Below are 23,067 nucleotides of genomic sequence, written 5' to 3' on the forward strand. Positions count from 1 at the left end.
TACAGTATATATGAGTAATGCTCCTGAGGTAAAGCTTATTGTCTAACCGCCTTTGATGTGTTTCTGGTGGCATCAACTTCTGATAAGGTAGAGCAGCCATAAAAAAAACCAGCTTTATCCCATTTAACGGTTTTTTGATTAGCTAAAATATTCCACTTCCTCAGAATCTGAGCACACGCTGCTCAACTGCATTTATTTTCTCTTTACATATCTTTTCCCCCCAATGTTCCTCTTCCTCCATCTGTCCAGAGGTGGAGGGCATTGAAAACAGTTTTTCCTTCTCCCTAATAAAAAACCCCATTTAAATGCAATGATAGAAAGATAGTTAATGAGTGGAGAGAGGAACGAGGACAACGTTCTCCTTGGAGATCTCTGAAATGCACCTAAGGGATACAGCGGTGCCCTAACCCAACACACAACATCACTGTGACATCTGTCTGCACTAAAGCGACCCGATGCAGCACAAATTAAGCAATACGGCTCCAAAAAAAACTGGCTACAATCATCATGCACCATTACACAAATGTGTGCCGTTTTTGGGCAAAAGTGTTCTGTTTCTAAAAAAGGGAAACACAGAATGTAGATGGTAATGTGGGGAAAATGATGGGGGAAAGCATATAAATGTAGATAGAAATGTGGGGAAAATGATGGGGAAAACATATGAATGTAGATGGAAATGTGGGGAAAATGATGGGGAAAAACATTGTGGCCAATGAATGATTTCATGTTAATTCTCCAGCTTCAGTATCATTGACAGAGGATTGATTTACATAAGGGAGACCTGATTTCTTTCAGCAGTGCAATAACAGCCTCAGTAGGTGGTAGATTACTCGTGGAACTAGTGGAACGAATCTCACTTAAGCCTGAGTTACACTTCAGAGTTGAGCTGTTGCTGTAGGCATCAGACATGACTTATGGTACTGCAAAGGTTTTACCTGTTGACTCGTGTACATTTACTTGATAGACAGTGTTGGCAATTGGGCATGCATTTATTCTTTGTTCACGTTATGATACAGAGAACTGGTTTTCTCGGTTAGAAAGGAGGTAATTTGTTCTGCATAATTAAAAGGGAAAGATTAGTAACCTTTCTCTGACCTCTTCGATGTTGTCTTTACTATCATCAAACGCCATTATGTGCAGTAACATGCAGACACCCGCAGGCTAGCTTTTATATTTTCATATCCCCGCTTTTATTATCAGTTATCTTAAAATTACATTTTTAATTCTGAAACCGATGCGGCTGATAAACGCTTTCTATTAAACAATAACTGCCATTTGCCAGACTTTAATCTTGAGATGGATAGATACACATTTTACATCAACAGCTTTCTCAGAAAAAAAAAAGTATAATTTGTGATTTTTATCACCTAAAATCACATTTCAAAAATCTGCCTAATGCTTTTCCCAGTCCATCTGCACACGGTCAGCTCACTGTGATCTACAATGTAATCTGAAATGCACATGCTCGGTTCTCTTCTTACATCCAGGACCATTGCAGCGCGGTCTCCAACACTGCTTTCAGGGATGTTATTTCTGCAGAACTGATCATGAGGTTATTGTGAAGGCTGTCTGGCTCCAGGATATTCTCATTCACTCTCATGCTTTCTGTTCACAACAAAATGAAGCATTTTCACACTCACATGCACACACTCTACTAACGTCTCCTCAGCAGTGTGCATACACACAAGAGGATAAAGCTCAGTACAAGCAGAAGAAGCAAATTATGCACTAAGACAAACAAAAACAAGCCTGGCAGACCACTTTATTTCTCAGTTCTGAGTTGCAGCTCTTCCTGTCCGATATTAGCTTCCTCACATAAACACATTTGAAGGGCGGCGAAAGTCCAGCATGGTTAAAAAGAACATTACGGGGTGCTTGACATTTTAAACATTTGCACTAGAAGCATAATATTAATGATTAAAACAGTAGTGTCCAAAAATACTAATGTCCAAATATAAAACTGGCCTCCACTGGGCGTTCAGTTTGAGGTCTGTGAGGAGAAGTGCCAGTTGGAAGAGATGTGAGCTGCACTTACCCTGGGCTCTACTCCTCTGAAGGCAGTTTCTTACATTACTTAATTGCTTTTTTCCATGAGTATCAGTTTCGGTCTTATATCAAAGTATCTGTATCTGCAGACAGCTTCTAATACCAAAGGCATTGGGAGTATGGCAGGTGAAAAAACTCCCGAACAAGCTCCTTACAATCTGGCAGGAAGCACTCCCTAGAGCACTCACTTACAAAGTTACTTTGCCATAATTGGATACACAAAGTCTGTCATCGTCTTAAGTGCATTTAACTTGCTTTGGAGGGGACACTACACTCTTGTTGTAACAAAATCTTAATATACAAGAGGGTCATGGCTGACACTTTGTAGTGTAAAGAGCCGTACCCCTGTCAATTGGAAGGATGGGCTCCTGCTAATGAATGTAATTTCACTAATAAGCAGCCAATTCTCTAATAGTAAGACAAGCAATGCAGCACTAGCTAATCCCCCCACACTTCTTTCCATCTTGCTGTTTCATTAGATGAGAAATTAAAGGCCTTAAGATCAAACAACGAATCCATCTTTGACACCTGTGACTATAAAGAGCCCATTTCAGTAATTGTCATCTTATTCAAACAGAGATAATGCAAGATGACATCCTCCACCGTGCAGGAAGAATACCAAATCATCTGCTCCCAGATGAAGTAAGTTGTCAAAAATGAGTTACTTCAGCTTGTGTCTGAGGGTCCTATCAGCAGAGAATGTATGTCAAAGTACTCAACGCAGGCTACAGAGAGTGTGGGATTCATATTGATTCTATTTAAGTGGGATATTGGCTGTCACACAGAAGCCTGTGTTCATCTATATTAAGCGGCCCACATATGGGAGTTCCTGCTATTTGAAGGTAATCCCTCCAGTTTCCTTCTATAGCAGACGTAAATGTCAGAAACAGATATATCTGAAACATAAGATCTACTTTATATCATAATATCAATACAGTCCATCATTTTCTAATTCCAAGAAATTATTCATACTATGATGAGGTAGTGATTCAAAATGTGGAAAAAGTGGAAAATCTGTGTGGAGTATAGTGAATGGGTTAGGGTCAGCGTTAGTTAGGGCTAACATTATCTGGAAATATGCTCATTTGCCAAGAGAGGAAAAGATTGATACAACTGTCATATCTTCCCGTTAAATATTAAGATACAGCCGGTTAACTATTACCAGACCAAGCCAAGCGCAATAGATTTGAGATTGAGCGTTGGTCTGGGGACTCTGCTCTGTATTTTCTCTGCAAAAGAGGCGTAGGACCAACGGGCAAAGTTCAAATGACTTCAACCAATTAGACCAATGATCTCGGTGACGTAGAAGCGACAGCGGCATCAACGGGTTGCTGCGCTTCAGTGGCGTTCACTGGCAGCTATGTTGAATGTAAACAAGAAGCTGCTTGGTTGCTTCTCCATCGTCATCATGTTAAACCCGCCAATACCATGCCAGGTAAATAAGCCAGTTTGTGATTGGTTACCGCAAAATTGCGAAGCAGGAGATTTAGAAATGCAGGTTTCTAGAACGAGCTGCAGGGCGAAATCAAATCGCTGGCCGAGTGGGCGGAGTTTACCCATTCTACGTTAGCTTAGTTTAGCATAAAGACTGGGAATAGGAAAAAACACCTAGCTGTGCTCTATCATAAGGTAACAAAATCCACCCAACCACATAACTTTACTAATAAAACACCCATATATTTAGTTTATCCGTACAAGAACCAAAGAGTAATAACAAAAAAAAGGTTTTATGGGGCTTTTGTGACGGACATTTCTTGTTCAGATGTAGTGAATTTCTAGATGCTCCACTGGTTCCCCGGCAATCCCACAATGACGTCAAGACCCAAGAAAAGAAAGTGATTAAATCAAACCAAATTGGCATTTTTACACTGCAGCTTTTGCACAGGGAGCAAATAGACGTGTTTCCCAAACACCGAACATCCCTGACCAAGGCACTCAAAACACTGAGGGCATCTCGATGTACTCACACCCTGCTCGTCCAGCTTGAGTAGCTGCTCCGGGACCTTGGGGGAGTTGATGGCCAGCCTCAGACACTGGATATTAATCTCAGGGATGACGTATTCCAGCACTTCTTTCAGCGGCAGGCCGCGGGCCGTGCCGTGTCTTGCAGTGGATGGTATGGCATCCTCCAGGATGGCTCCACGAAGTGTGGTCAGCTGGCAGAAAAGACACATGATTAGGTTTTATGTCATGTCAGTATTTCTGTGAATCTGTGATTTTGTTCGTTTGGATTTCATTGAGCAATTATATTTTATTTCAAAATATTGGAAAGGAAAACCAGGCTGCGGTGTGAGCCAATCATAATATCCTTTAAAGTTATGCCATAGTATTTAGGGCACTGGCTCCATTTTGGTTTCATTGTAAAGCATTAGGAACTCCCATTCTGAATAATTAAGATAGGCCAACTGAGCACTAGTTGTTAAGTGGTGTTTTACGAGTAAGATCATTAATGTGCCAGTAAATGTTGACCCAAACAGCTTCAAAACACCCACTCTGTGCTGTTGTTTTGAACATCACAGACACAATTACGCCCATAAATCCCATTTTTATCTGCACAGCCTGTGGACATAAATGTCAAAAGTCAATAGCTGTCCAACAGAGAGGCTTTCTGAAAAGCAGATTACTTAACAAGTGAGAGTGGGACAGGGAGGGAGAGATAGCTAGGGCTAAACAATAGCAGTGCATGCAAAAAGACAATCCAGTGGTTGGGGAGTTCAAACATTATCTGCACGCTACTTGCAGGCCTACCATGACCCAGATACATTGTTTCATCGTGGGAGTGGTGTTTTACACCAAGATTGGCACTAGATATCAGTGACATTTCACTGCCTAACACATCTGTTGCACCTGAATTATTCAGTGATTGAGACCACCCAGCATCAATCAAGGAGAGGTTTCTGTACCACCAGGGAGAGTGGGAGTTTGCATCTCAGTTTGGATTTAGCATGTTGTGTGTACATGTGGGCGCACGTGGGTGTGTGAGGTTGTGGGAGAGCGAGACGCTGACTCAGATAGACTGCACCAGTGTTTGCATGACTGGCCAACTGAGTCACAACTGGCACAGAATCATTGGACCCATTAGGGTGCCAGGAGCAGATTTGGGAAGGGAGAGCTATGAGAAGCCTCCTCTTGTTTGCAGGGGCACTGAAGCATTCCTGCACTCCTGCACTGCCTGACTGAGCGCTGAGCTGAGTGACCTTAACGTGTCTTGCTGAATGCAATAAATGAGAAATATCCTTTAAAAGCATGTTTGGGCTTTCAGTCAATTCTTTAATAGAGTGGTACAAGTCAGGCTTCTCCTACCATACACCGCTAATAGTTGATTTAAGACAACTAGTGCAGTGCTCATTATAGTTACCTGACTGGTTCTGAAGGTGACTCGATAATTGTGCTGCATTCCCTCTTTCTCCTTCCCATCGTCCAGCCTCTCCCTGCGGACACTGACAGCCACCGGTCCCAGATTGTCATCGACCCCAAAGTAGTTTTGATGCTCTGGAGGTTGAGCAAAAATAAACACATTAAGCATCACAATAAGGGCTCTTGGTTGACGTCAACTTCAATGAATTGAAAGAAAAAAAAAAGATTGTTGTTATTACACAGAGACATATATTTCTTTTAGAATGAGAATCTATAACCATGTTCACATCTTTATCAAATCACTGCTTGCTTTTGCTTCAATAGATTATCAATGTATATTATTGAGTTATTATTTCTATGTTTCTATACACTAAAAACTATAGATTTTTGGCCATGGGCGCGCTGTGGCACTGATGGCAGAAAGCAGCAGGGGTTCAGTAGAGATTTGAAATTGATTCACTTTGGATTAAAGCCCTGCGTGTAGTGGTAGCATGGGGAATTAAAAAGCAAACAAACTAAATAAAAATAGAGCCCTGGACAGTCTGACCCAGATCCTCCACACAGCATTGGGCTTCTCAAAGTATTATTACAGACATAGGCCCATTTTTTTGTTCAACATCATTCAGTATTAAAGATGAATTTGGGACTCAGATTAAAAAATAATAATGATGTTTTAGATTATTCATTTCAAAGTGATAAATATATGATCCCACCACATGCGCCCACCTTCATAAGCTGACTCATCCACAGGACTATGACTTGCACCACTACCAATACTGCTCCTGTTGACCTTTTACAAACCGCGCTAAAAAAGGGATACATCACGCAAGGTCGTTGATAACTGACTGCAGGGAGGACGAATATATGGGACGAGACTGACAGGGCAAAGTATACTGGCTAGATGGTATGTGCCCTAAACCACCAGGCCACCAGGCTGTCCCCTGTGGCCAGGCTTAGAGTATTTGTGTCCTTTAGTGGAACATAAGCTGCATGGTTTTAACATTTTTGGGGATTGACAACCAGATTTATGAATTTATTTACATTAATTGTTGGTCAAACCCAAAAATAGTTTATACCATGCAGAAAACCGGATTTTTGTGGCAGAGTGGATGTGGATGTTTGTTGGTCAGTAGCATCATCAGATTAACATTTCATTCAAGAAGAGCTTTTGCCAATGTTTACAATGAGAGTACAGTTACACACCAGATTGACCCTAAACAAAAGAGACCTTCTCTTTTTCACCCCTCAGGTCAAGATGTTAATTTGTGCAGCAAATATACAATTATCGAATGGACAGATGAAATCCATGATGTAAACCATGAAACTTTATGCTTCTAAATTCTAAACACTTCTGATAAGGCTTCAGGAATAGCAAGGGTTAGGGTTACTCTCGGTTCTTTTAAATCAAGGTTGAAGGCCTTTCTTTAAATGACTGCTCATTTCTTTAAATTTCTTATGCTGCACTGTAACTTTTATTCTTGTGTTTTATGTGTCTATTTTTTAACTGTCTATTCATGTGTTTTATCGGTTTTTAATGCTTATGATTTTTAACTGTTTGTACCTGTGTTTTATCTGTTTAACGGATTTTGTGTAAAGCACTTTGAATTGCCCTGTTGCTGAAATGTGCTATACAAATAAAGCTGCCTTGCCTTGCCTTGCCTTATGGGTTCATGGTTTTTCACCCAAAAGCATTTTGGAGGGTCACTGAAAAGTGTTTTGCTGGCGAAGGGAGGGTCAAGTCTATTTTAACCAAAGATCCCAAAACTTCTCTGGAGTTTTTTCCTAATCTCTATTTATGTAATATTTGCCTTTTTTGGAATCCTTGAAGGTACAGTTAATTAAACCTAGTGCTAAAATGTAGGCCAATTGAGCACAAAACCTTCCGTGCAAACATCTGCGCCCTTTGACTGTTTATTCCACCCTGGTAAGCCACATGGTCATCGGATGAGTTGTTTAAAAGCGTTGAAGCACACTGACTTGTTTCTGATAGAGGTTGATATTAATTAACAAGTCAAATGGAGCAGGGCAGTGACAGTTGCACCATAAAGTGCTCAGCTTTCGTGTGTGTGTGTTTCTGTAAGACATGGACAGGAGCAGAACTTGGCACACAAAAAGCGTTGTCTTGAGCAAACTCCCCCTAATCCAGGGTAAAGCTGGGCAGAAAGACCTGGATTCAGCAGACAACAAAAGAAAAACCTCAGCAGGAACTCAAAGCCCTGACATTCACAAAGAGATTTCTACAAAAGTTTTGACATTGCATCCATGCCGCATGGAGGATGCTATGGGAATATGCTGTTGTCACTGTGACATTAACATTGGGGAAAAACGCATCATCAGCATGAATAATACATTAACTGTATGGAGGCAATGCAGGGTTAACCGCCCGAGGAATGCATGGCTTACCAGGACCAGGGCTGAGGGGGAATGCTCTGTGAGGAATAAGGTCAAATAATGGTAGGAGGCCTAGTGGCCCCTTTGTATACAAGTCACTAAGACATCAGAAAACCGACAGCACAGCGAGGGAGACTGTGTTAACTGTAGAGGACAGCTTTTTGTCAACATTTTTCTATAACATGTCACTGTTAGTCATCACTTGGTGTTGACAGTTTTCCAAAGGTTGCATGATTGATGGCTTTGATTGTCATATCAAATTATGCCCCTTTTCCATCTGCCTGTCACTCCACACTGCAGAAATGCTTTCAAAATCTTACACTCTTACACCAAGTCTTACACAGTATGTCCTTACTTTTTATTACATCTATTGCCTACTCCCATTTATGTGACCCTAACCTATGTGTAAAAAGTCCTAGCCGGTGGGTGTGGATGAAACATTGTGTCCATTAAGGCAGCCTTGGGAGAAACACTCCTGTTGCTAAGGGAAAAGAAGGACTTTAGGCAATCAATAGGATCAATGTTCAGCCCAGGTTGTAAAAAGCTCGGCCTAAAGTGGTGACACGCGGCAATGTGTGTGTGTGTGTGTGTGCGCCTGTGTGTGCGTGAGTGTTTATGGTGAAGCAGAGGTGACGACAGACTTGTCTCTCTGATTAAACACCTCATGAAAAGAGGGCACAGCCTGCATTCACATACAGTGAAAAAGGCATCTTCTGTAAAAGCTAAAACGTCAAAATGAAACTGACAGCAACACAGGGCATTTTAAATATACTTTGGCCTGCTACAGAAAGAGGTTAAAAACTTGATACAACTACACCAGGGATGTGCATTGTGCATAAACACTACCTGAAGCCACATTTCATGGTAAATGATTATCAAAGTAATATCAATGGTAAAGTCAAACACTGTAGGCCTAAGTAGAACAGAGCCAAGAGCCATTGAGCCTCAATTGGAGTTTGCACACTGTCAGGCTGATTTTTTTTTAAAAAAAATTTAAATGTAGAATTCCTTTTTGAAGAAGGTCAGGCATCTCTCGGTGTGAAAGGTGAAGCAGCTGTTTTCTGGGGACGCTCAAGAATGGGTAATTCGATCTGCTGAGAGCAGCGAACACAGACAGTGGGGAAAAACAGATATGAATAACGCGGTGATGGGTCGGGATCTGCATGGTAATTCCAGCGGCAGTCACATAGATGTTTTAATGAGGGGACCTGGGACCTTGGCATAGTTTTACTGATCCTAAAGTTTCATAGGAGGGGTCCTCACACCCCTATGGCCCCCACAGGGAACAGCTGCAACACACCCACTCGCTCACCTCTCTCTTCTCATATGACTAATCACAGCTTCTCCGAAAGGTTCAGGGCAATATCACAGAGAGGACATGACCGCTCCTCTCCCAAGGAAGTGAAACACACACCCTCGTACCAAACACAAGCCTGCTATTGTTCCGGCCCTTATTTCATCTGTTCCTACAAAAATAACTGGGCCGTCAAGATATCTGACCCAATGAGCCAAAGCGGATTCATTTAGGAACTTGCTCTCACACAGCATTCTGCGTCATATCAAGGAAATGGATTTGGCCTGGAAAGATTAATACTCCTCGACATTGAGTCATTTAAATCCTTCAGTATCATTACTGTTTTAATGTCTGTAAACCCAAAAGTCGCACATCGTTCCTTACCTCTCCCATAGAAGTACTTGTGGTAGTAGTATGCTCCAAGGTCTATGTGCTCAATGATGTAGCGCTTGACCTTCTCCCTGTGGATAGGCTGGTTTTCTCGAGGCACCTCCAGTACAGAGACTCCCGCATTGGTGCAGTGGGAACTTAAAGACGATTCAAAAGAGCAGCTCTCTGACAAACCACTGTAGTTGGCACTGTTGGCTCTGGAGAGGGAGATCCTCCTCTCTCCCTCCCCACCGATCTCATTCCGAAAGTGTGAACAGCTCAGCACTAAGCTGTTGCTCTTCCCGTCCCCCTCATCCACATCCAGATTCTCTTTTGGGTTCAAGTCCTCCCTGCTGCCTAGTGGAGACTCAAACATGGGTGTATTTCCACTGCTACATCCTGCTGCTCCGCCATCCATCCCGGCTCCGGGTCCAGCCACAGCTCCACCTCCAGGCACCCCAACAGCTCCAGGCCCTAGTCCAGCTGAGGCAGCTGAAGCCCCAGTAGTGGTGTTCTTCCTCTGGCTCAGGTTAGCTCTGCTTGCCACCGCCTCGCTAATGTTGAAAAGAACGCTCTGGACGTCATAGTGTGCAAAGCATTTTTGGAAGCTAAGCGGTCGCCGGTCATCCTCTATTGAGAGCCGCAGGGCGTCACTCTCACTCTTTATGGTCCGCAGTTTCCTGAACAAAGACGGTTCAGATGACTCAGATTTAAGACGCCTCATGAAGGACCTCTCTGGCTCCCGGCTGTAGAGGAGAGCGTTGTCTATGTAGTCGTAGCCTGGAATGTGGACTATCTCACCCCTGGCGATCTGGGCTGCTGTCTGCAGGCTAGGGGAGAGGGAAGCGTCGCACCTTAACAACTCGGGGAAACCCAAAGGTGGTATGCTGCGATGGTCCAGGGTGTCCACTCGGTAGCCCCTAAGCATGGTAAAGAAGCCATCGCCACTCAGGCCCTGACGGTCAATGGAGGATGTGCTGCCGTATTCACGGTGCAGCGAGGCCCCAGTGTTTGGATTGACAGCATTCTGGTCCATTATGTCCTCAGAGTCAATGTCACTAATGGTAACGTCGCTGTTACTGCGTTGGCGGATAGGATGTAGACCCTTCAGTGGGGATTGGCTGAGGAGGTCACTCAGTGTGTATTTGTCACAGTAGTCTACCTCCAGGCAGACTGATTCTCCTTGCTCCATTATTTCTACAGTATGTTCCTGCTGGCCATTCTGAAACACTGGTATCACACTCTGATAGTTTGGTGAAGGCCGTCCGTCCCATCCATCTTTCCTAGGTGGCCAGTCTGTAACCCTGGCCCTGACACCCATTTTAGGCATGGCTGGAGTACCATTTGTTTTGCCTGCACCTTCAGGTTTCCCCTGCATGTTGGAGGTTGGTGGTCCCATGTTTCCATTCAGGGCTTTGAGTTTCCTGTTGAATAGCTCCTCTGACTGCATGGCTCTGGAGTATTCTTCTGGGCCTCCCACAATTCCCACGAGGTTTGATTTGTTATCTGTCACAGGGCTCAAAATACTCAAACCCCGCTGGCAGACTCCTAGAAGAGCAGACTTTCAGGACCCTTCTTCATTACATCATGTGATTTGCTCACTGTTGACCCTAGGAGGAGCCTCTTTCCTGAGTCAGTGAAGCAGCCGTCATCATAACTCACAAAAGGCGTCTGGCACGATGCTCGACACTCAGCATTTGGATGTCAAGGACAAGTGTCTGAGGGGCGCTGAGGCACAGCGGCGTGGATTCTTTTCTCACAGCGTGCCGCCAATGTTGAATGACCTACGGCACAGAAACAAAAACAGAGAAGAAAATATTAGCACATGGTGAGAAGTTTAAAACACTCTAACTATGACATTTTCATTTAAAAATCAGAAAAATCAGTTTGTATACCTCAAAATCAAAACACAACACACTTCATTCAGCTAGAAAAATGATCAGACTGCTGACTTAAATAGTCTGTTCCCTAGTATCTGGTAATAAACTCCCACTAAGGGGTTTGTAGGGCTGTATTAGTTTTGGAACTATGTAGAGCATATCATCGAATATGGCTAATTAGTGTATTTGAGAGGAGCTGACGCCATTATGGGTTTATAACAAGATAGATCTAGATTTTTGTTGGTGCTTCCAGCCAATGCCTAACAGATGGCAGTGAGGCAAATTACAGCAACAAGAGGCAGATGTTCAGCTAAATGTTCACATGTACCAATATATGATCCAACCGCTCGCGGCATCATTGAGCCTGCAAATTATACGGGAGAGATAGTTTTGCATATTCAACGCCAATGACACTTTGCCTTTTTATCAGATGTAGTTGGTCAGGAGGAAAATTAACAAGGAATCGATGGGGTAAATTGGCTTTGACAAAATAACTGAAATGTAATATATATGTATAAAATATGCTTAAATTAACTGAAATATGGTGTTGCGGTCAACTCCCATAAAGAAATGAAAGTTTACTCTTTCCCCTTGTTCAGTTTTGTTCAGCTGGGGAAATAATAAACATAAAAGGCTGATGTCAGCAGTTGTATTCATTAACCTGAACATCCGAGGACAAAGAGAAGGGTAGAGAAAACATTGGTCGGCTTGTCCTTGAAAAAATGCTTTGTTCCCTCTTGGGTATTTCAGATGTTGGGTACATTGCTGCAAACTCACATGGTTTCCATTTCCACACATGTTGAATAGAAGCTGGGTTGGCGAAAAAAAAAAATTTACATGGACGATATAAGAAAGATGCAAACAAACAAAAGACTACACTGATGCTGAAAGCAAAAAACAAGGAAGAGAGCAACGCCTCTCTAAATAAAATACGTTGTAGGGTCCAGTGGGGGTAAGTGACTAAGGGGTTACACTAGATTCATCTCCTCAAACACTGACTTCTGCATAGAAGATCACACCACACCATGTTGCAAACGGGACTACAAGTCTTTCCATATTGACCTAAATGCTTTTTTCTTGTTCTTTTGGGCTGGTGGTGCAGGCTCATTCCTTATACTACTGCATTCATGTGAAAACCCCATGAGCTATCAAGTAAACCTTCCACATCACAGAAAACAGGTCACCTAATGGCTATTTTTCTTGTTTTTGGCTTCATTGAAGCCGTGTTGAAGGTCTTAACTGTTGAGGTTTAACTGTGAACATGACAGATGAAGTTGGGTCGGGCATCCCAATCTTTGCTTCAGCTCTGTCTACTGGCCTTTAATATGATATCTTCTGTTCCCAGACAACTGTTTACATTTCTCATTTACTGTTAAGGAGGAGGGTGTACTATTTTGGGATGAATATGTGGGTCACATCAAGATTAGCCACAGGCCAGACTAGACCGAATACACTAGGGGAAACTCAAGAAACACAGTAATACGAAAGTATGCGCTTCAGCCTGGGCCAAATACAGGTTAATGCATGCATGACCCAAATGTGTAGGAATAAATTGATAATGATACGTTCACTGTTAGGTTTACTACCAAACTATACTCTCTCTCTCTCTTTCTCTCTCGTGTTGTTATGAACACAACAACTAAGAAACCGTAGTGCCACTGTATTTAAAACAAGGCTTAGAGAGGACAGTAAAATACTGTGTTGTGTCATGTGAATGCATAATGGCCCAACGAGTACTGTTCTGGGAAATATGTTTGTCTATTTAAGCGAATGATGAATAATGGAATGGAAGGTCTCTTTTTGAAAAGCCTAAAGTGTTAGATTTGGGTATGAAGTTGGTTTTGGTTTTATTATTTTACATAAAGCAATGAATTCTAACTTACAAACTGAATCCTCCCATTCAAAATGTGCTACACCTAAATTATTTACACACATGTTTACCAATCTTATGTTAACATTTTTTTTAAAGAAATGAACGTCTAAATATGTAGATCTAGGATTGTGTATTTTGTTTATAATATTTGTGAATCTTAATTCTCTACTTGATAAAGTCAGGAAAAGTTACCATAAAAACACTAAACATCCATCACCGTAGGACACTTTGCTAGATATCCTGTTGCCAAAACTCAAATCTTGTTGCTGGACATTTAATTTAGATTTCTATATATACTAAAATCGATCCCAGGTCTCTTACCCAGCATGACAGGTAGCAGAGGCAACTTAATGGAATGTCTGCTGACCAACTCCTGAATGTCACACGTTGACTGAACACAGTCTTTACAGACCCGCAATTACAGTTAGTGACAGCCACCTGTGCAAACATCTTTATCAACGGTGACACTCTTAACAGAGGCTTTAACAGATGACTGGGAAACAAAAAAAAAACAAAGAAACTGACAATGTATATTCTCAAAGCATGACAACAAAACAGAAGGGTGAATGACTTTTCACAGTAGTCTGTGTCGAGCGGCTAAAAAAAGATAGAGGGGTGTAATGCTGTCAACACAGACAAACAATCAAAGCCCAACTTTCAGGAGAAAACAGACACATTATGTCATCACGTTAAATAAAAATGGAAATCCAGATATAAACCCAGCAATAAAAAATAACAAAAAAAAACAACACATCAGTGTTATTTAGCCTTCCAGTTTACCCTCCAATCCATTTCCCACTCCTAAATTCATAGCAAAAACAAAACGCAGGAGACTAGTCTGTTTATGCTCGGCTCTTTCTGTTTGTGCTGCTACACAGGGTCAGGAAAGGGTTAGCTTATTTCACATTGAGGACAGGACTTGGTAAACCAGTGAACATGGTGGTCTGATTTCCCCCTTCCTGCCTTCTATTAACTACTCTCCCTGCGACAGTGATTAATGAACACAGTTGTAGCATGTCTCATTCCACATCCATCCCCCTGCACCCCCGACAAATAGAGAGTGCCACAGGCTACGTGGTCAGCAGAATCTATCTTCTGTTTGACCTGGAGGAGGCTGTTTTCTGTCCTTGCCTTTGTGGCGCTGTGTGCAAGGGAGGCAGCAGTTGGAAGGGTGGGCAGTCTGCTTTGCTAACAGCCCTTTATTACTGGAGTAATGCATCACCATTATGGGTGTTTAAGACAAGGCCTGGTGAACAGGAGGAAGGGATGGCAAAGGAGAGATGGGCGAGCGAGAGAGGCCTAATTACAGTAATGAACTCATGTTCTGTCTCTGATGGTGGATAGTCTGTCTTTCATCTTGGTTCATCTAGAGAGGAGTGGCCCAGCGGATCTGTCAGGTCTTAAAATAATCCTCTGACATTGTGGCCTGATTAAAGGCCCGACAGATATTAATATGCTGTCAGAAAGGTGAACACGTTCTGTCCACCATCCTCAGATTAATGGTCCACTACCATATTTTGCTCGAGCAGGACACCCGGCATAATGTCAGCCAACTCTGACGGACTTGTCATTAGTCATTTCTACAGCTCCTACACAACTGTCACTGTGCTCATGGAGAGGAAGTCCCCCCAGAAAAAGCTGTAAGCATTTTAGAGGCCGAGCACAGACATTGTCATGGGCGAAGGCCCTATTAAAATTCTAAATGTTTCTCGTTCATCTTCTTTTATATACTATATTAAGATGTAGTAGTATTATATACTTATTAATAGTGTTTGAGCGCAGTTGTGAGGTGCTTAGGCTTTTCAAAAACACACGAAAATGGGTACGCATATCGTGCTTGGTAAAAATTGCAAACTGATATGGGTCTCAGACTTGGGGTTGGCAAATTGGCTCGATAGCGCCCCCTTCCTTTAACTTTCACATAAGTATCATATCAAGACTAGGAAAAAAAACGTATTGGAGCCATACCCTAAACCCAACAGGAAGTCAGCCGTTTTGAATTGAAAAGTCATGTTTTGGAAAAATTGTGGCCTTTTTCAGGGGGTGTACTTTAACAAACTCCTACCAATTTAACTGGATTGACTGCAAAATTTGTGAGAGGGCACACTCAAGAGAATTGTCTTGTGTCTTCTTGCTGGTTTTTGGTTGCAGCTCTCTGAATATCCACATGTTTACAGTTTGGGATTGATCGAATTGGTAGTATGGCACATTGAGAAATACTTCACGCCCTAGCAACCTGAGATAAGTGTGAATTTTTTTCTTCAAAAATTATATTTATGTAAATTAAGCCACAATGCAAGGATGTTCTACAAAATGGCACTGTATATATTAACACTTCAGCTCTATTTGATGCCAGTTGAAAACCAATTATGTGCACAACATTATTTAGAGTTTTCCACTCAGAGCTGACAGCACTTAAGGAAATTAGGCACATACTGTATGCTCAAGTGGCCGGGGAAGCTCAGTTTGTAAAGCAGGCGCACGTATATAGCGATTTACTCAACGCTGCAGCCGCGGGTTTGACTCCGACCTCTGGCCCTTTTCTGCATGTCATTCCCCTTCTCTCTCCCCTTTCACGTCTTCAATTGTCCGGTGGAATTAAAATCTTTAAAATAAATAAATAAATAGCAGGGCTGTGCCATAAGCCCTTTGAAAAATAATGTTATTATGTTAGCAACACATCCCACACGTCCCGTGATTCTCTGAGCCAAACTTGTCATTGTCATAGTGCTAAGGTTCCCTTTCAAAATATCCTCTGCAGCAAACTAGTTGGTGTCGGCTGGTTGTCACATATACACATGCAAAATATCAAGATTTGCATGTGTTTGGCCATCAAAGGCACCATTCAGCTGTATGTTACTGCCAGTGCACCTATTGTGCATCATTACAGACTATCATAATAACACAGTGTTCTTATTCACTGCACTGGCAAAGCAATGGCACAGTGTCCAGCCTATGGCAACTTAGGCCATACATGTTTATTTAGCCCTACCACGATGGTGGGCTACACTGGGCCCTGAGGGGAACACGGACCTGTAATTATAGCCAATTATCTTTAATAAAGCCTGGTGTAATTGAGCCATATTAATGCTCCTCTGTTCTCGGCAAGCAGGAAGTAGTAGCTGGCCTCGTCCCCAAGACACCCCGACCTCCAAAGCAGAGGCCAAGCTGCGATGCAGCCGTCCTCTCGTCCCACAGCCAAATTAGGGTGCAGTGTAGGTTAGAGGCCAAGATGATTACACCAATTTTCCATCTCATGGACTTCGTCATATAGTGAGTCATTCACAACCCCATTTGTTTTAAGGTTAATTTAAGTTCCTTCTTACCTGCCTTCTACGGTTTATTGTTTTTTTTAGGATGTGCCATACTGTTAATCATTAACACAAGGAAAGAAAAATTCAAGCGTAAAACAAACAAAACAAAACAGAAGGCATATTGCTTATGCTTTACTTTCTGCCATTTGATTCCTCAAACTCACAGTAAAAACAATGAATCACATTCCATGTCACATCACACTCAAGTACCATCAAATGTACGCTGCACACGGTTTTGGTATTTCGTCCTCCAAGGAATTGATTTAAAACAACGTGGGAGCTTATTTTTCAATCCACTATTGAGAGCAGCTGTTCCAACAATGCGGTGGGAAATGGAAGGGAGTACACGATGGTTTTGGGCAGGATAGATATTAAATTTATCACACTTTCAGTCAGGGAAGGAGGGGGGGGACAGCAAACAGACACAGGCATTCCCAATCTGATGAACACAGCCGTGTTGCTGCTCCACTGGAGCGATTCTTTACCTTAACTTGGTTAAAGCAAAGGAGGATGTGAGGTTAAGAAGAGAATTGAAAGTAGTGGAGCAGAAAGAAACAAAAAAGAACGGGAGTTATGCCAAACCTTGCTCAAAGACATTTGTGCAATTAAACCACAGAACCAATTAATTGGGCGATGTTATCCTTGAGAGTTCATTACTGGGGCCTGGGAACCAGGCATACCATCTTCCCCAAGAGCCTCCATAACCAGAAAGGACACTTGTTGAGGCTGGGTGTGTGTGCACCACTGCTAACACCGACTGAGGCTACAAAGGTATGGACCAAAGAAAACCAAATGCACCATTCAACAGCTTCCCCTTTCATCTGCTGCTTGCACAATTCAACCTCACAACAGGGAGGAATCTCCCACCAGCTGACACTCAAAATTAGCACTGATGCTAAAGGCCTGGTGTTAATGGCCGAACCCACCCCTTCCTGTACAATGCGATTACTCCCTATATCTGAGCCGGTAATAACCCAATCACCTAACTCCACCCCTTCTTATTGTGATTAGAGCACAAACCGAACACCCCAATGTGCCAATAATGCCTGCAGGGACTAATGCTGAGTTTGTAATGGCCAGTGTGAATAGAGGGTCACACCCTCAGTGGGAGGTAAGGAAACCAAAGAAAATGAGTTCCAGCCAGCTGCCTTACCAAGCCTGATATGTGGAAACTAACAACAAACCATATCCAGCCAAGTTACCCTAAAAATATTCCCATGGATAAGAATTTACCAACCACATATGCTAAAATGTATTTAGGTTAAGTGGGGCTGCATTAGTAGTAAGCTACAGAATAAAAATAATACTTAAGTGATGACGGATGGCAAGTTGCCGGCATCATCCATTTCAGAGCACCCCCCCTGTATCCCACCTTTGCATTCAAGTAACTTTATTTCTGTTATTATGAGCTCCAGTACACTCAATTTAAAATCCAATTTGGCGTGTTCACAAAGGCTGTCAGAGTGGGACTGGAGGCCTGTCCTTCCACGCAAAAGGGTGCAATTTGTGGAGAGCCAGAAATCTGAAAGTTGAAATGAATAGATACACAAGCTCCAGCTTCAGCTAAAGGTTTATGTTACAGGAGAGAGAGAAGATGATTCAGACTGCGTTCACACCAAATCGGGAGTTTCTGTGATTAGCACAGGGTTGTGCAGCGGTGTGGGAGTGTCACTTAAATAGCCCATTTTTGTCTCCATTGTGTCCATCAGCGGTTGCTTGTGTGATTGGCCACAGCAGCGCAACGTCAAGTTGAGTTCCACCCTGCGTGTTTATGGTCTCTGTTTTAGCTACAGAGTGAGACATCTCACTTCTTTACTATCTTTGATGGGAGTCACATGTGCGCAGTAGCTAGGTAAGATCCCGTCAGCCTGATAACTCTTTCTCCAACTTTGGTCAGTCCAAGGCAGGATTAGCTGGGAGACTTCTTCAAGACCAGAGGCACTTGTGGAATACCTGCAGAACACGGACATGGAAGTAGTTCTTTTGGAGATTAGTGTGAACTAGTGTGTGTTGTCGCAATGTTTTGCCATTGAGAATAAGCTAGCAAGCTGTGGTTAGCCACCTCGTCTTGGCTAGTTACGTAGAAAGCCGGACCGATTTTGAACAGCTCACCCTGAGAGTGACATTCAGAAACCTGTATCTCACTCAAAACAACATGAATGCTTTTCTTCAAGTTTGTATGCGTGTGGAAGCACCAGCGACACAAAGTAACACCCCAAATCCCGGAAAAAAAGTGTTTTTTTCATAATATGGGCACTTAAAGTTGATTTGTTTTTGAAATCTTCAGCGAAAAACGCACTACTCACATTCAAATGAATGGGAAGACTGCCAGTTTCACCACAATGTCTGATTTGGTGTGAATGCAGCTAAGAACTGGAACCTGATACGGCTTTACAATGACAAAAGCAGATGAGGAGCTTATATGTTTGTTCCCTAAACTAAACAAGAATGGAATGTGTGCCAGACGCTTTTATGATGTGCCAAAATGTGTGACCCATTTCTTCTCTTCTCTATCCTGTTCAGTAGGCAGAAACTCACTTAAAACTGCGAGTAAATAAACTTAATGCCATTTAATTATACATCATAAGTATATTCATATGCCACATTTTGACATATTCTTTATTTTATATCTGTGCCATGATTAGGACCAGATAAGATATTTGCAAGTTTGGGTAATGTTAAACTAGGGTAAATTACCAGGACGTTAATCTCAGCCATATGGAAGGTGACTAGTTGTTCCAAGGACCATTTGCTTTCTACTAGTTTTCAGAGTAAAACAACAACAGTCCTAAAGGAGCCTTGTGTTTACATGAAACGTATTTCACAGGATGGATTTATTTCAAAGTTGCTTTGAAAGGATTCATCTTGGTGTCAAATTTGATCCATTCACCTGATTTGGAAATAATATAAACCAGTGTTTCTCAAACTATTTACACCCCCTACCACTTCGGAAAATATTAGGCTATAACTACTACCATTATGGCCCACGTTAAAATAGAGTAGCATAGGCCTAACTAATTCAGCTACGGACAGCTCACTCAGGTTTATTTCTAAGAACGCTACTTATTGTTGACAGACAACGTCGATGCCTAGGCTGTAGGCCTACTTCCTCTGCCCCATTTCCCCCGTCCCACTCCAACTGAATCCAAATTTCAGGTAACTCAGACCATATCTCCTTACTGTTTTGCATCGGTTGCTGGTAGCAGATGCTGTGGGGACATCGCCGCCGCTGCTTAAGTATCAACTGGCACTATACTCATCCACTATAGTTTCAACAGGGCTGCTCGAAATATTCTCCTCCTCATCCACACTTCTCTTCCTAATAAGTATTTTGGAGTCCCCGTTGCAGTGTTTTTGAACCATTTACTTTCCCTCTCCTTACTATCTTGCCATCACAGCTTGTAACCCATTATGGATGTATGGATGTGTAAAAGGGAACATGCACCACAGAGCCGACACCTAAAACGTGGCACTAATCGCGACATTATCAAACCACTTTGGAGAAGCCATGTTATAACCGGAGGCTTAATAACAACAATAATAATAATTTATAATTTATTAATTCCGCAAGGGGAATTACAGTGTTTTCACTCTGTTAGAATACACATCACATACAGGCCTGAAATACACACACGTGCTCAGTACCTACACATGCACTCATGGCGTGACGTCAGAGTGAGCTGCAGCTGTCAAGGGACAGCGCCCAGAGCAGTTGGGGGTTTGGTGCCTTGCTCAAGAGCCCCATGGCAGTGCCCAGGAGGTGAACTGGGACCTGTCTACCTACCAGTCCACTTCCATACTCTGGTCCATATTGGGACTTTAACCGGCGACCCTCCAGACTGTTCTACAGACTGAGCTAAACTGCATCAACCGAAACCCAGTGCAGGGCTTTCTTTTTGTTGCAGACCTGTCATGTTGCCTGAGAGAAGATGCCAATTCAGTTTTTTAACGTACAATCAGTCCCTCCATGTATTACCACTCTTCTGCAATCTCATCTCTCTCTGACAGTCTGCGAGAACAGAAAAAAAACGTAACAATCAGCATTCTGTCACGTCATCACCACGGACCACTCTGACATGGTTCAAGCAAACACACAGGGTGAGCTGACGCTAACATGACGATGGGTGCAGATGCAAAAGAGGAGACCAAGAGAACACAAAAAAATACCACCAAGGAGACGATTGTGTGTACATGAGCTGAACAGAAGGCGCTCCTGCAGGAGCAAAGAGACAATTAGAGGCTTTCTGTTTACATCTCAGCGCACACAGACCCGAGTTGACCCAACAGAAGAAGAACAATCAGTAGAAGAGATAAAAAAGGAGGTCAGACACAACAGAGTAAACATGTACCCGCATCGTCTCATCATTCCCCCGGCGCCGGCCCTTACAATGCACTGTGGGAAATGCCCAAATTCACTAATGCCCTGTCAGTGCCCCAGGTGCACAGATACACTGCCTCTATCTAACAAGCACTGCAGTGGATCCAGGACTCTATCCTCTGGGATGAGAGCTACTTCACATACGACCCTTCGTACTCTGTCTGCATTTTGATCTATATACAGAAATCTCTGCAGAGAAGGAAGTTGTTCATACCAGAATAAGACTTCACTCCTTCCACAACTTCCAACAGTGTAGGAAGAATGAACAGCTTTCCCTAGATATAAGACAGATGGACTAAAAAAAGAGCTCACAGACATGTAGTTATGCTCTGAGCTGCTGTCTGATATCTGCTCAAGTGCTTACAGAGCCAACCCGAGGTCAAACAGCCATCTTGCCACACCTCGTCTGTCAACAGTTGTGCTCTTACGTGTAAAATTAAATAAAAGAGAGCGGTTTGCTTTTGTGGTTGACTTTGTGGTTTTGGACTGGTGGTTATATTGAGCCCTTTTTTCTTATGGAGGCAGCTTACACGAACATAACCGTGTTTCCTACACCCGTGCACCCATGAGCGTCGCACTGCTTCGTGCTACAGTAGCACCATCTGGAAAGTCTAAAGTGCAGGGGTCAACCGTGATTTCACTTGGGTTAGGGAACATATTTTATTACAGTATACACAACAGAAACTGCAAAATATTTAATTTGCAACATACAGTGAACCAGATATACCATATGCTAGTTAGAGACAATGAATAGTGGTCTGCCAGTGGAGAGTGGTTGGAGACACCATGATTGTGTATAGAAAACAAAAGGAAACTAGAAGAAAGGAGAGTCTTTGAAAATCCAATTATGTGTACACAACAGGAAAGCACATATCTTTCACTTCTGTTGACCTGGAAAAATCAATTGAGTATTTCAAATGAATTGTATTATGAAGTACAGCAGCATGTTTTGAATCTATGCATGTGAAGGGTTCAAACGGAACAGTGTTGATAATACAAATATATAAAATAAAATAATCAGCGAGTGTTTTGGCATGTTATATGCTCAGTAAATTTCTGCCACAGATGTTCTTTAAGTACTTCAGGAGTTTGTTGAAACACAGCAGAGGCTTCATTCATTAAGTCATTTGTAAGAGTAATTCTAATGCAAACGTAAAATACACCTTGAGCATCTGTTCTGCTGTAAACTCCAATTTCAGAAGATGCTTTAGGAGTACAGACGTTGATAAAAAAATTAAATTACCACCACAGCCCTGGAATGACGACCTTTACATGCCAAGATTAACATAAATACTAACAGCAATCCATCAAGTGGGAGCTTAACCACAGCGCGGATGGTAGCTTTGATTAATCCCACTGACAAGGTGGAGAGCGGACCTATGCCGCAAAGTTACATTTAAAAAAGAAAAGAGCCCCTGTTCTGGAGTTGGAGTGAGTTTTATATAAAAGAGCACAATTGTGGTAGTGCTGGCTTTATGTTTGAAGTGCGGGAGAGAAGCAGGCCTCCACCTGGCTCCGCTGGAAATGGGAGTCTCCTACCCTGATGGCCTGCCAGCTGGCTTTCTGCCTAGCGCCTGCCAGGCAGCACACTGCCATTGTCCTTTAGTTGTTTCAGGGTGATCTGAGAATTAAAATAGACAGGACAACAGATTTTCCCTGTTTATACACATGAGAATGGAGAACAAGCACTGCAGCGACAGAGAAAGCGAGGGAAACGATTTAAGCGAGGTTGTAAACTCGGCCAAGGCTCGTGTAGAGTCCCAGCTCCAATACAAAATTAATAAAAAAACCAACTAATGTGACTAATAGAATTCCATGTTATTAAAAATGTGGCTATTACGAAGCAATTAGTTCTATAAGGTCAACCAGCTTTAGTGTCACACCCGAGGCACACATCCATAGTTTTAGATGTCACTCCCACAACCTTTTCAGGTCTCGCAGACTGAAGCTCCTGTAAGTTCCCACCAGAAGGAGAACATGTTTGTTCTTGGCTGCTCCAGTGGAGCCCTGCGAACAGAGAGCACTGTGCTGTGGCCCTTCTCCAAAAGGGACCATCTGTCCCCCGAACTTGGCCTAGCCACACCAGCCTGCACTGCTATGGTGAGACAGAAAGGGACGTGTGGGGTTGATATGGCCCAGCAGGCCTCCAGAGTAAACCACCACCT

General features: G+C 42.7%; 1 protein-coding gene across 4 annotated transcripts in view; it reads right to left on the reverse strand.

Moving 5' to 3' along the window:
* The window catches only part of LOC117960130 (signal-induced proliferation-associated 1-like protein 2), an 83,644-nt gene that overhangs the window by 40,799 nt on the left and 19,778 nt on the right, over nt 1-23,067 (reverse strand). For all 4 annotated transcript variants that reach the window (XM_034897797.1, XM_034897795.1, XM_034897798.1 and 1 more), the window contains exons 3-6: nt 21,191-21,197; nt 9,473-11,241; nt 5,405-5,538; nt 4,014-4,202 (exon numbers count right to left, since the gene is read on the reverse strand). In XM_034897797.1, coding sequence (XP_034753688.1) covers nt 4,014-4,202; nt 5,405-5,538; nt 9,473-10,907 — 1,758 coding nt within the window. In that variant the 5' untranslated portion in view covers nt 10,908-11,241; nt 21,191-21,197. The remainder of the gene's footprint in view (nt 1-4,013; nt 4,203-5,404; nt 5,539-9,472; nt 11,242-21,190; nt 21,198-23,067) is intronic.

This window comes from Etheostoma cragini, chromosome 17, assembly GCF_013103735.1.
Source record: "Etheostoma cragini isolate CJK2018 chromosome 17, CSU_Ecrag_1.0, whole genome shotgun sequence".
Classification (NCBI taxonomy): domain Eukaryota; kingdom Metazoa; phylum Chordata; class Actinopteri; order Perciformes; family Percidae; genus Etheostoma; species Etheostoma cragini.